The sequence below is a fragment of the Phytophthora sojae genome (genome assembly GCF_000149755.1).
Source record: "Phytophthora sojae unplaced genomic scaffold PHYSOscaffold_8, whole genome shotgun sequence".
In the NCBI taxonomy this organism is placed as follows: domain Eukaryota; phylum Oomycota; class Peronosporomycetes; order Peronosporales; family Peronosporaceae; genus Phytophthora; species Phytophthora sojae.
In genome coordinates this window covers 3,309,982-3,322,748 of record NW_009258122.1, presented here as the reverse complement: position 1 = coordinate 3,322,748, position 12,767 = coordinate 3,309,982, and the positions used below count along the sequence as shown (strand labels likewise).

Genomic DNA, 12,767 nt, shown 5'->3' with positions numbered 1-12,767 from the left:
TCGCTTAATTCTGAGAGAAGCCGACGTCTCCTTGCATCACCGAGTTCACCGCCACCGTGTACGACGTCACCGTCATGGAGGCCCTGTCGGCATGGTACGATTCGGTGCCGCACTGCACCTTGGTGAGGTACTGCTTGGCGCCGGGGGCGACGTCCTGCGGCAGGGCCTCGATGAACTCCGTGAGGTCGCCCGAGAAGTTCTCCGTCAGCTGGGTGGCCACGTACGAGAAGACCGTCATGTTGCCGTTGACGCCGTGGTTGAGCATGAAGTCGACGCCGCTGACCGTGATGTTCTTGATGTTCTTGCCCTCGCTCGCCAGGGGCCACGCCGTGCCAATCGCCGCCAGCCACACCATGATCTCGTACTCAAAGTCCCCGTCAGGCGTCGAGCTGGTGAACAGATCGTACGCCACGTTGGCCGTGGTGGTGGGGCTGTACTCGTACGTGTAGTTGATACTCGTAGGGATGGACTCGACGTTCGCGAGCTCGATAGGCTTGAAGTGCAGCCCCACGTTCGGATAGCCCTTGACGTTCCACGTGATGCCTCCCCACTTGTACTCGGTGGACCAGCCGAGCGTCGAGTTGTCGGCGCTGCTGTTGAGCAGCGTGGTGCACTGGTGGCCGGTGCCCGGGTCGTTCTCCTTGCCCCAGAGGTTGTTGTACAGCGTGAAGTCGCCCACGACGGCCGTGTCCCAGTCGCCGCACATCTTGTCGGCCGAGACGGCCGAGGCCGCGAAGGCAGCGACGGCAGTAAGCGAGAACTTCATCCTAAGCTTATAAGGAAAATACCAACAGAGCTGAGCTGGTCGAAGCGAATTATCGAGTGGCATGTTTACAGTCGCAGTCACGGCCATTACAAGCCTGCACTCAAGCCGAGCTAAGTGGCATACGGTCGCGAGGAATCCGCGGTCCCATCCCGTATGTGGCCGTGCAACACGACGAGCAATGAGGCCTCCGGCTCGATCGCGAACGCCATCACGAATCGCGCGTATAAAGACGGCATGGAGGGGATAGCCTTCCTCCATGAGAGGGAAGCTCGGAGCGATCCGATTCCGACTCGGAATCGCTCTCGGAATTTCCGAGAGCACATCTCGATTGTTGGCCTTGAACCGAACGCAATGGCGTCGTGAGGAGGAGAAGTACAGTACAGCTGCAACAAGGGGAGGAGAACAAGACGTTTCAAGTGTAGACTTAGCTTTCTTTATCAAAACTTGTTGCTGTGTTCCCGTATCCTACGGGCCAGCTAGTCACGCAACGTACATACGAAAAGTTCTGCTGATACCGCAAGACTGTAGTGCTAAGTGTGTTTTGCGGTATCACGAACTGTGTGAGTTGTATGGTTATCTGTGTGTCTCAATGCGGGTTAGGGTTACCAGCCGGAGGAGGGGGGCAGGTGAAAGCGATTTCCTGGATTTCACAAATTCGCCCCTACCGAACCTGGCGCTCACTTAACTATAGGCAAGCCTGGGCTCATCGGAGAGCTAACCTTGCCCTTTGGCTTTCCAACGAGACCAACTTCGCTTAATGATATTTCGTGCAGCCTTCAGGCCGTTCCGTTTCCTAGAGCACTCGTGAACCTTTGGAGATTTGGCGTGGGTGACCTCCGTCCCCGCCCAGCTGCCAGACTGGGCCAAAGTATGGCCATGATAAAAAAACACGATTTGCATTGGGGTGTTTTTTTGCGGTATCAGCAGCAAGAGCCCGTACATACTGGGGCGCGCTTCGCGTGCGGGTCTCCAAGCGGACCGAACAATTTTGTGTTTTTTGCTACTAAAACGGTTAGGACGCGCCGCGCCTCAGCGCCAGTCTGCACTTGTTACTGTTATTAACATTATCACCAATATTTTTGTGAGTACTATACATGAAACGCTTCATATTACTACAAGAAACTTAAATTTTCATACTATTATAATTGATGTTGACCAGGGGTATGAGTAAAAAATTTCAATATGAAAATTGTCAATTAATATGACGAAAATATGTGTTATTGGCAAGCGCCATATTGAAATTTGTATTATTGGCTCGTATGATTTCAGGGTTTTCAAAAACACAGTCAAGGCGCATGGAATTGAAGTATTTAATCAGTATAATAATTAGCTTTGGTTATCGTCATATTTAAATCATTATTACTGTCAAGCAATTTTACCAATTCAATATAATACTGAATTGGAGGGGCCCTGATGTTGACAACATCATGTTGCAATTGGTATTTATTGCAACTGCCACTGTCGCCACCACTGCCATGCTACAGCTACTGCGGCTGCTACTGTCACTGCTACTGACACTGGCACTATCGCTGCTGCTCCTACTCCTACCTCATCACTACTTATATTGCTATACTACTCATATTCCACTATTGTTAAAGATATTGCATTTGTTATGCTACCTGTGGCGCGCGTTACTGCTGGTCACAGGCACTATCTGCTTACCACTACTGCAACTACAGCTGGAGCAGCTGTACTACAGCTACTTCAACTACTATTTCACTACTGTTAATGATGTCATAGTAATGTTGTCATTGATATTGCTTGTTCGTATCTGCTGCTATCGCTACTGCGACTGTTTATTATCTGCTGCCACTACCGCTACCGTTGTTATTTACGCTACAACTACGATCTCAACATTGATAATGGCACTGTAATGATATTGCTCCTGCTTTCTTTTTCATGCCTGAGAAAGACTGCCAAAATCTACTCCATACTGCTTGGCTTGCTGCATAATATCATGGGGCATTTCATGGCTTGCTCAAACTAAATTTATAAATAGATGCCATCTGAATATCGCCGTCCACCGTGGTGAAAACGACGCGATCCAAACATTATCGATGATCTTATCGTCCTCTAGACCCTTGTAAATCACTCTCCTCTTTTCCAAATAATGTGTGTGACTTGTATTGCTGCGTAAGTAATATCAATATGACGTATTGTGTCTTTCACGTATTTTGGCGGGTGAGCTGTTAATTCAGGCGGAGTTAGAGTCATAAAAGGGTGATCAACGCTTATTTAGTGCTAATTATGCCTAAGATTGTGAGCGCTTCCCCTAACATCCGCGATCAGCTAATCGACGGAGATACGAACAGAATGGCATGGATTGGCGGATAGGAAACCGCCAATCGCTCTGTTTCCGCCTATTAATAACGAAGGCTGGATTAGCTTATTCCGCCTTGAGTCGGCCTCACCATCGCCGCTCCTAATTCGGCCACGGAGGGACGACCCGGAATTAACATGGGAATTAGCTAACTCGGGGCATAATTAAGGTCGATAACGGATTAGAGTTATGCCAGAATTATCACGGCAGAATAAGTGAAAGGCACAATAATTTTTATTCGGTATATTGCTATTGGAATTGTTCGCTTGCGTCACGATCACTGCCAGCTACCGCTGCAACTGCCCTACTGTCAATGCCACCGCTACTGCAACCGCTATTAGTTACTGACTTTGAAACTGATATTGTTATCGCTATTTCTGTTACTATCTTTTTTTTGCTCACCCCACGATCAGGAAGAAAACTGTCAAGGTCTACAGTACTCCATGGTGCGTGAGTTGTTGCAACCCAGTATAATGTCATCCAACGAGACTTCTTCGCGAGCCGCACCTAGTAAAATACCTCTATTTTTACGAACTACATCTGCAGTTTACACGTTACTGCAGTTATAAAGTACGCGGTGAAAATTGGCGCTAATTTCGCTGCGCCATGCGTTCATATTGCTTTACTTAGGTTCTTGCTGCAGCAAACATCACGCCCATCTAATCGAGCACTCTAAAGTGCACCACCATGGACTTGTCCGTCTATATCAATGTAGATACTGGTACTCAATATGATGCGACGTCCAGAAAACACTACGCATACTACTGTAGTGCGACGTCCGGACACTGCATACACTACTGTCGCGCCATGCGCACTCCGTTTTGGATTCCGCAGCCTGCATGAGCCCCAACGTCGCACAGTACCACAGTATGCATCGTAATGATGGGTGTGAATTAAACCGCACATTTTGTTTTGCTTAAGTTTTATTCCAAATCCAAAACCACGTCAAAAGCATCGATCCGGACGCTGCGCTGCTTTATACCGGTAATACCATGAGATTTTGGATACTCTAGTTCATATTAAAATGTACCGAATGTATTAAACTGATGGTCTGACAAGAAATGACGCTGGCTCTAAGCTATCCGCTTAGAGAACAGTATGTATATCCACACTGAGCAGCTTACTGCTGCTGGACCTGCGAGTACTCCGCAGGGTTGACCGCGGCCGAGTACTTGGACACGGTGAGCGTGCCGTTGCCGACGAACGGCTCAGTGCCGGCCTGGACGTTGATCAGGTACTGGCTCGGGTCGATGGTGAGATTCCTGGGGAGCACGTCGAAGAACTGCTTAAAGTCGGTCGCGTACCGGTTGACCATCGTGGACGCGACGAACGAGTAGACCGTCATGTTGCCGTTCTTGCCGGCGTACAGGCTGAAGTCGACGCCGCCCACCGTCACCTGGTCCACAGCGGAGCCCGTGCTCGAGATGGGACCCGCGCCGCCGATAGCCGCCAGCCACACCATGATCTCGTACTCGGCGTCGCCGTCAGGCGTGGAGGACGTGAACAGGTCGAACGCCACGTTGGCGATGAGGCTCTCTTCGTAGTCGTACTTGAAGTGGATGGTCGAGGGGATGGATGTCACCTCGGAGATCGGCAGGTGGTCGAACTGGAGCGCGACGTTGGCGAACGACTTGACCTGCGTCTTGGAGCCCGACCAGCCGAAGCTCGTGTGCCACGCGACGGTGGAGCCTTTGACGCTGTCGAGACCCGTGCACTGGGTGCCGGTGGGGTCGTCGAAGGCGCCCCAGAGGTTGTTGTAGAGGATGTAGTCGTCCGTCTTGGTCAAGTTCCACTGGCCACAGAACTCTTCTTGGGCGAAGGCAGGCGAGGCCGCGATGGCGAGAGCGGAAGCAGCGAGGACGGCGGAGCTCTTCATGGCTGGCGGTGGGCGTTGTGAGGGGCTGGAGGTAAGTTCTGAAGTGAGCAACTCGAGCGAGTGGCTCGATGAACAACTACATGTACTGTAGAGACTGGCGATGTTACCATGAACTGGTCTGGCTGGTAGCTGTACAAGCCCTTTCCATGATGAGTCTAGAACCGTGGGCTGTTCACCGATCACCGGTACTGTACAGTAATGCATAAGACTGGTGGCAGTGGGATGGGACGGACCGTCCTAGAAACCGTCCCAGACGGTTTCTAGACCAGTTAATCACAGTTGAGTTTGTTGAAGCCGTTCGAGGGGCTATTGCTGTTTACTATGTATTACGTCAAGAAGCAACAACATGGACGCTGCGTATACATGTACTAGTGTACTAAGTACATGTAGATTTTTCCAATGACTCATGCTTTATTAAATATTATTAATACCAGTGCGCGCGAGCGATCGCCAGGAGATCAAAGCTTTCCGATGGAGGATGATAACAAGATTATCATTTTACGCAATTGAATAACGTTCGAGCTGACGCTTCTATCGCGATTTGATCCGCCGCAGCTCCTTTTCACGCGGATAATAATAGACAGAGTTAATGGAGCACACTTGATTTCCCATAACGCAACCTGCCACATTGCAGAACAACGTTGAACATCTGGGCACTTGACCAGGAACTGCTACTGTCCTGTACACCCACCCAAATGATCTGGGTATCCAATCTGAATTTCAAGAGCTTACCATCGGACCAACTGCTGGGCACAGTGTTGTGTGCGATGAAAACATATCGAGACGACCATGGTCTACATGTACAAGTCAAACTACACTGTGTCAACGATAGGCATCACAAAACTTTTATTTAGGGCCTCTATCAAAAAAAATAATGCGTTCTTCTTCGCCGCACTGCGATCAGTTGGCGCCGGCCGTGTGGACTGCAGCCGAGTACTTGGACACCGTCAGGGTACCATTGCCGACAAAGGGCTCCGTGCCAGCCTGGACGTTGATCAGGTACTGAGTCGGGGCGATGGTATTGTTTGCGGGGAGCTCGTCGAAGAACTGCTTAAAGTCCGCGGAGAAGCTGTTCATAGCGTTGGCCGCTACGTAAGAGTAGACGGTCATGTTGCCGTTCTTGCCGTGGTACAGACTGAAGTCGACGCCGCCCACGGTCACGTGCTTGATAGCAGATCCGGTGTTCGAGAGGGGGCCCGCCCCACCGATCGCCTCGAGCCACACCATCACCTCATACTCGGCGTCCCCACCGATCTTGGAGGTGGTGAACAGATCGTACGCAACGTTGGCGACAGTCTTGCCCTCGTACTGGAAGTCGTACTCGATGGTGGAGGGGATCGACGTGACGTCGGCGATGGGCACGTGGTCGAACTGGAGCGCAGCGTTCGCGAACGACTTGACCTGCCACGCAGTTCCGTTCCAGCTGAAGCGCGTGTGCCAGGAGATCGTGGAGCCGTCGACGCTGTCGAGACCCGTGCACTGCCAGCCCTTGGGGTCGTCCCAGGCGCCCCACAGGTTGTTGTAGAGGATGTAGTCGTCCGTCTGCGTCAAGTTCTTCTCACCACAGAACTCCTTCTCCGCGAAGGAGGGGGATGCCGCAAGAGCGAGAGCGGAGGCAGTGAGAACGGTGGAGATCTGCATCGAGGGGATCGCGAGTTGAGAGCTGCGGCGCAAATTCAAGACCGACGGACTCAACCGAGTGTTTTTAACTATTCAGTACAGTATTATAATATCGACTTCAAGGCAGGAGAGATCGGCAACGTCACCTGCAGCTCCTTTTCATGATGCGTCCCAAGATGTTGCAGCTCATAGAACAGCATCGATTAACCAGACGATCCCATCTCAAGTGTCCGTTTGGCAGCGGCATCCTTGAACTCGTAACCTCTGGGTTCACACGTACGGGGGATAGCCTCATGCTTGCAAGTGACGAGTACTATTAATACATGTATAATACATGTAATGCTTGGAAGGGTTTAACCATTGTTGCGCTCATGGGAATCGTTGCCGCGGCTTGAATTCACGAAACGAGCACCAAGTTCTTAAGATTTGTTTTACTAACTTTGGTGCGTACCGGTATCTGTGGCTGTACGTGTAGTTGGGTCTGGTTCCTGAGCAGGATCAACGCTTCTCACGCCGTGTGTACCGCCGCCGAGTACTTGGACACGGTCAGAGTACCGTGGCCGATAAGCGCCTTCGTGCCGAACTGCACGTTTCCCAGGTACTGCGTCGGCGCGATCGAGTAGTTGGCGGGGAGCTCGTCGAAGAACGTCTTCAGGTCGACCTTGAAGCTGTTCACCGTCGTTGCGGCCACGTATGAGAGCACCGTCATGTTGCCGTTTATTCCTTGGTACAGCGTGAAGTCGACGTCCCCGATACTCGCAGTCTTGATCGGCTTGCCCGACGACGACAGCGGCAAGGCGCCGCCCATCGCGGCGGCCAAACCATGAGATCGTACTCGACATCTGTATCAGAGGTCGGGTTCGTGAAGAGGTTGTAGGCCACGTTGGCGATTGTCTTCTCGCTGTAGCTCGCCTCGAACTCGACAGTGGAAAGGATGGACGTAACATTGGCCACCTGCAGGGGCTCAAACTTGAGTGCAGTGTTGGCGTAAGACTTGACCTGCCACGGGGTTCCGGACCAGTTGAAGTTTGTGTGCCAGGCGATAGTGGAGCCATCGGCGCTGTCGAGACCCGTGCACTGCCATCCCTCGGCGTCGTCCCAAGCGCCCCACAAATTGTTGTAGGTCAAGTTCTTCTCCCCGCAGCACCCCTTCTCCGCGATGACGGACGAGATGCAACGGCAGCAGCAGCAGCTGCAAGGGAGAGCTCCATGGTCGGTGTAAGTGTCGAGCTGCAAATTGAATTCTGAAGAAGAAGGCGACGATTATTTGTCGGCTGAAACTCAACGCTTGTAGAGCAACTATAGCTCCTTCCACGCTAACCCGACTATCTTGGCAACTTCAGCAAAGCCGCCCGCGCTTCACCGGGAGCGTTATACACAAATCTCTAGAGTTTCCTCTCGGGCTCTTCATTAGAATATGCACCGTAGTACTGCATCCGTCTTCTGATCGAAGTGAAAGAGCCTCGTTGTTTGGTATCGTCAATTCTCAGCTGGCTTTTGTATATTACCCTGTGATTTACCCACCCCAAGCGGCCTACGCCGAGTTGACTGCTACTGAGTACTTGGACACGGTCAGCGTGGCATTCTGGCCCTGGAACGGCTCGGTTCCGGCCTGAACATGAGTCAGGAACTGGGTCGGGGCAATGGTGTTGTCTGCCGGAAGCTCGCTGAAGAACTGCTTGAAGTCCGCGGAGAACTTGGTGGTTGAGTTCACGGCGACGTACGAGAAGACGGTGGTGTTGCCGTTCTTGCCCTGGTACAGGTTGAAGTCGGTGCCGCCCACGTTCACCGCCTTGATGGGCCGCCCCGAGGTCGTGAGGGGCCACGCACCGCCCAAGGCCGCCAGCCACACCATCAGCTCGTACTCGACCGTCCCGTTGGCGGTGGCACTCGTGAAGAGGTCGTAGGCCACGTTGGTGATGATCTTGCCGTCGTATTTGTAGTCGTACTCGATAGTCGACGGGATCGACGAGATATTCGCCAGCTGGACGGGCTCGAACTTGAGCGCGGCGTTGGCGAACGACTTGACCTGCCAGGAGCTTCCGTTCCAGTTGAAACTCGTGTGCCACGCGATGTTGGAGCCGTCCACGCTGTCGAGTTCCGTGCACTGGCCGCCCTTGGGGTCGTCATGCGCGCCCCAGAGGTTGTTGTAGACTGTGTAGTCGTCCGTCTGCGCCGAGCCCCACAGATCGCAGAACTCTTTGGCAACGGCGGGGGGAGCGGCAACGGCAGCAGCAGCGAAGGCGATGGCGACGGAGAGCTTCATGGCTACTGTACTTAGCTGGTGCTGTATAAGTTGTGAATTGGAGAGTGGGGCAACGCATTCAAGAGACAATTAACGTTGCCGTGATCCACTTCGCCAGCCGCAGCGCAGCTCCTTTTCATGCGGGAGTATCCATGGGGCCGAGTTGGAGCTCCGATCTCGGATGCTCGGCGATGACCCGTTACTGGCGACGTCTCGCAGGCGTATGGTTTGGGGAAAACGTCGGCTCTTGCTGCTGATACCGCAAAAAAACACCTCAATGCAAATCGTGTTTTTTTTATCATGGCCATACTTTGGCCCAGTCTGGCAGCTGGGCGGGGACGGAGGTCACCCACGCCAAATCTCCAAAGGTTCACGAGTGCTCTAGGAAACGGAACGGCCTGAAGGCTGCACGAAATATCATTAAGTGAAGTTGGTCTCGTTGGAAAGCCAAAGGGCAAGGCTAGCTCTCCGATGAGCCCAGGCTTGCCTATAGTTAAGTGAGCGCCAGGTTCGGTAGGGGCGAATTTGTGAAATCCAGGAAATCGCTTTCACCTGCCCCCCTCCTCCGGCTGGTAACCCTAACCCGCATTGAGACACACAGATAACCATACAACTCACACAGTTCGTGATACCGCAAAACACACTTAGCACTACAGTCTTGCGGTATCAGCAGAACTTTTCGAAAACGTCAAAAGGTATTATATATGCGTTGGGAAAATGTTTGTCAATAGGTGTAGTGGTCGTGGGCGTCACGTCGCGTCATGTCTCATCATACACGTACTGACACACGTTTTGGTTGCCGCGGTATTTCGGCCGAGGTCGGGTCATACAGACCCAGGATCGAGCTTCCAAGCACAGTAGTTTATTAACGACACGCTCGTAGCGAACACGGTCAACTAATAATAGCATATAGAGCAACTGTACTCGACAACTTCGCTATTGTAGCTACAAGGAACTACCAACGCAAACCACAAGCGTATATAGCATGGATATACTAGGTAGGTTTTGCATCTGAATTTCGGAGGTGAAGGAGCTCTAGTGATAGCCCCCAACCGCGGGAGAGTGTAGGTATTGTAGAACTGTGGCAACGCTGAGGCCTGGCTACAATGGATAACGACGTTCATTGTAGTCCCTCAGCCGTTCAATTCGCTATCAAAGTCATGGACACCACGAACCGGGCTAGTTGCATCAGGTAGAAGCCTTCCTAACCCCGGGTTTTATGGATTTGGCACACCCAGAACAAACCAAACCAAACCAAACCAAACCTCGGCCAGTTCAAACCAAACCAAAATTACCGGCAAACCAGGTTTGAATCGGTTTCATGGTTTGAACACGTTTCATTTTGTAACTCCAAACCAAGCATGCCGTTTTTGCGAACCAGCGCGCTGGTTTGAACCGCGGCTGCACATTCGCAGGCAGTGCGGCTTTTACAGAATGGATCGCGGTTAGAATCACTTCACTGTTATCGTGCTCTTCGGCAAGGCCACGACAACAATTATCGCGATTGAGAAACCGCTTCGATCAGTGCGACCACGGGAACGCCCAAAGATAAAGTAGTTGCAAGTAAGCTTACTGTTAGCTTGAGCCAGTCTCCGGCTCATGATAATATGGGCATTTGCCCTCAAACTTTCTTTTGCGGTAAAAAAATATACACAGGCAGACACGACGTCAGAGAGTACATAAATCCAGATATTCAACAAGTTTACTCGATAAATCAAGGGGGATCTACACGCAAAATTTGCCCGAAAAATGCGCCCATTCAACGCGAAAGGGTTAAGATGCCACGGGCTCAATCAAACCTTCGAACGGTCCCCTTATTCAACTTGGAGCTCCGGAATCCAGGACGAAGGAGCGAATGGAGGATTTAGTTAGGTCGTTCGAGCGCTGGACGGGAATATGTGTTTACAGATAGCTGGACGGGAATATGTGTTTACAGATCATCACAGCACTAGCCGTGACCAGTGGAAATGGCGAATTTGATGCGAAGTCTCTCAAGAAAGATCAAAAGAGGCTGATGTTCGTCTGCATGAACAATTTGTGCGCACACCAACGGCTTGCTTCTGTTTGCACTTTCAAGACGAAGTGGTTCCGTCTCTAAAGCTCCCTTAAGTTCCGCTGATACGTAGGTCGCGTTCACAATTTGGCTACTGCAAGCTCGGGATAGATAGGCTATCTACATAAGTAGTTTCCTTAACATACAGTGCATTATCTCATTGATCAGTAGAAAGTATCCTTGTTACAGGTTAGTGACTTTCGATAAGCAAAAACCGTTCTGACTACGGAGCTAAGAGAGACGTAATGAATGGTGACGTCCAAGATTGAGATATCCGAAGCGCTGGGTGGTGCTTGAACAGTCCCTCGGTGTTTGTTAAGAGAGAGCGCCTGCGTATAGCAAACACCCGAGGGTGGGCCGCGACAAAACGGTGCAGGCGTGATAAAGCGGGGAATTCGTGCAGACACTCTTGAAGACGCTGGCAGGTAGCATAACTTATTGCTGTTCAGAGCTACGTTGAACTCGATTGCTCTCGCACTCATCTTCCAGAAGCGTCATCATAGTTTCAAACTGTCTGCGGCATTTTAGTTTAATTTCTACCCGTGAATCAAAAACCTTAGGATACGAGCACATGTACTGTTTTGAGGTGGCTCGAGTAGCATTAAGGAAGGAGGAAGTTATGAATTGGGAGGAGGACGTTATGAATTCTCATTTGTTGGTAAGAAATTTGCTCGTAAATACTGTTTCATAGTACGTTCTGCTGTGTAGGGGTACGGAATTCAATGCTGAGTCACAAGAAGAGCTCGCATAATACTGTGTGCCAGTAAATATTTTGCCAGTGACGACGAAATGAACTGGCTAGTTTTTTTGTTGTTGGATGGCACGCGTTGGTTTCATGAAAGCGGCATGGGGGCAACTGTCGTCCTTTTGCGTGGGCTGAGGATCAAAACTAGCAATAGCTGTTTATGATGCTGCCTCCCCTACGTGCAACAAGAACTTCCAGCTTCAATTTACACGAAAAATTTAGTTCACGGGAGTCACCAAGTTCTCTGCAATGCTGCTCGCGAGAAAAAAAAAGAATGGTCAACATGATTTACTGTTAACTTGATGAGTCATCAAGTCATCAATGATGACCACAAGAAGTAAATGGATTTAATAATGAGATCCCTAAGTTAGGGATTAGGGACCCTAACAACAGTGCAGCTCCGCCAATTTTGAAATGTTCTGTAAATCTGAAAAAAACTAGACGCGTTGTTTGCATACGCTTGGTCTGTTGAGTATCCAATTGTTGCTTAGCAGCGGTAATTCCGTACTTTAGAACAGTGTTAACAACGCTGAATGCCCGGAAAGTTGATCGTGTTTTAAAGATAATCTCTAGTCTCCCACGCCGTCTAATATTATGCGGGCTAGTCGTAGCTCACTTCGAGCAACTTCAAAATCTGTGCCAAACTCTTGTGCATCTTAAGGTGCTCATTAATTGTGGCTCGTATATCAATTCTTAACGACATACTTGGATATTCTACAGCCCGAGAATTTATTTCAACAAATGCGGACCTTTACGAAAGTGTACGATATCTTTGTATAGCCTTTTGTAGCCAATGAGCGCCACAGTAACTCCAAACCTGTTACGCTACATAACTCCGAACCCGGTTTGAAAGCTGGAAGGATCTGACCACAAACCAGCGAAAGCGGTAATTTTGGTTCGGAAATCTGCGTAGTTTACGAGCAAACCAATTTCTTGCACGTTTCATGGTTTGGTTTGTTCAAGGTGTGGGATTTGGATCTATTGTGCTTTGCAATGATTTTGGCAATATGAGGCGAGATTTGCTGTATTTATAGCGACCACCTGCTAGATTTACGATAACTCGAGGTACATAAATGGGTGGAGGCCTAGCATTACGCTAAAAGCGCCACAATTCTGTCGGTTTTTATCCACAAGCACCTACA

At 50.5% G+C, this 12,767-nt stretch overlaps 4 protein-coding genes across 4 annotated transcripts; all 4 read right to left on the bottom strand.

Annotated features, from left to right (window-relative positions):
- Positions 1-4: 4 nt before the first annotated feature.
- On the bottom strand, positions 5-766 carry PHYSODRAFT_520248 (putative glucanase; the record flags this gene model as incomplete). The annotated part of the gene is made up of 1 exon (XM_009535813.1): positions 5-766. One exon carries the CDS (start codon positions 764-766, stop codon positions 5-7), a length of 762 nt encoding a protein of 253 aa, XP_009534108.1.
- Positions 767-4,206: 3,440 nt separating this feature from the next.
- PHYSODRAFT_338074 (putative hydrolase) lies at positions 4,207-4,962 on the bottom strand (the record flags this gene model as incomplete). Its single annotated transcript, XM_009535812.1, has 1 exon — positions 4,207-4,962. One exon carries the CDS (start codon positions 4,960-4,962, stop codon positions 4,207-4,209), a length of 756 nt encoding a protein of 251 aa, XP_009534107.1.
- Positions 4,963-5,862: 900 nt separating this feature from the next.
- Positions 5,863-6,603, bottom strand: PHYSODRAFT_520599 (putative hydrolase; the record flags this gene model as incomplete). Its single annotated transcript, XM_009535811.1, has 1 exon — positions 5,863-6,603. The coding sequence occupies one exon, from the start codon at positions 6,601-6,603 to the stop codon at positions 5,863-5,865; it is 741 nt and encodes a 246-aa protein (XP_009534106.1).
- Positions 6,604-8,116: 1,513 nt separating this feature from the next.
- PHYSODRAFT_520924 (putative glucanase) lies at positions 8,117-8,848 on the bottom strand (the record flags this gene model as incomplete). Its single annotated transcript, XM_009535810.1, has 1 exon — positions 8,117-8,848. One exon carries the CDS (start codon positions 8,846-8,848, stop codon positions 8,117-8,119), a length of 732 nt encoding a protein of 243 aa, XP_009534105.1.
- Between the last annotated feature and the right edge of the window lie 3,919 nt (positions 8,849-12,767).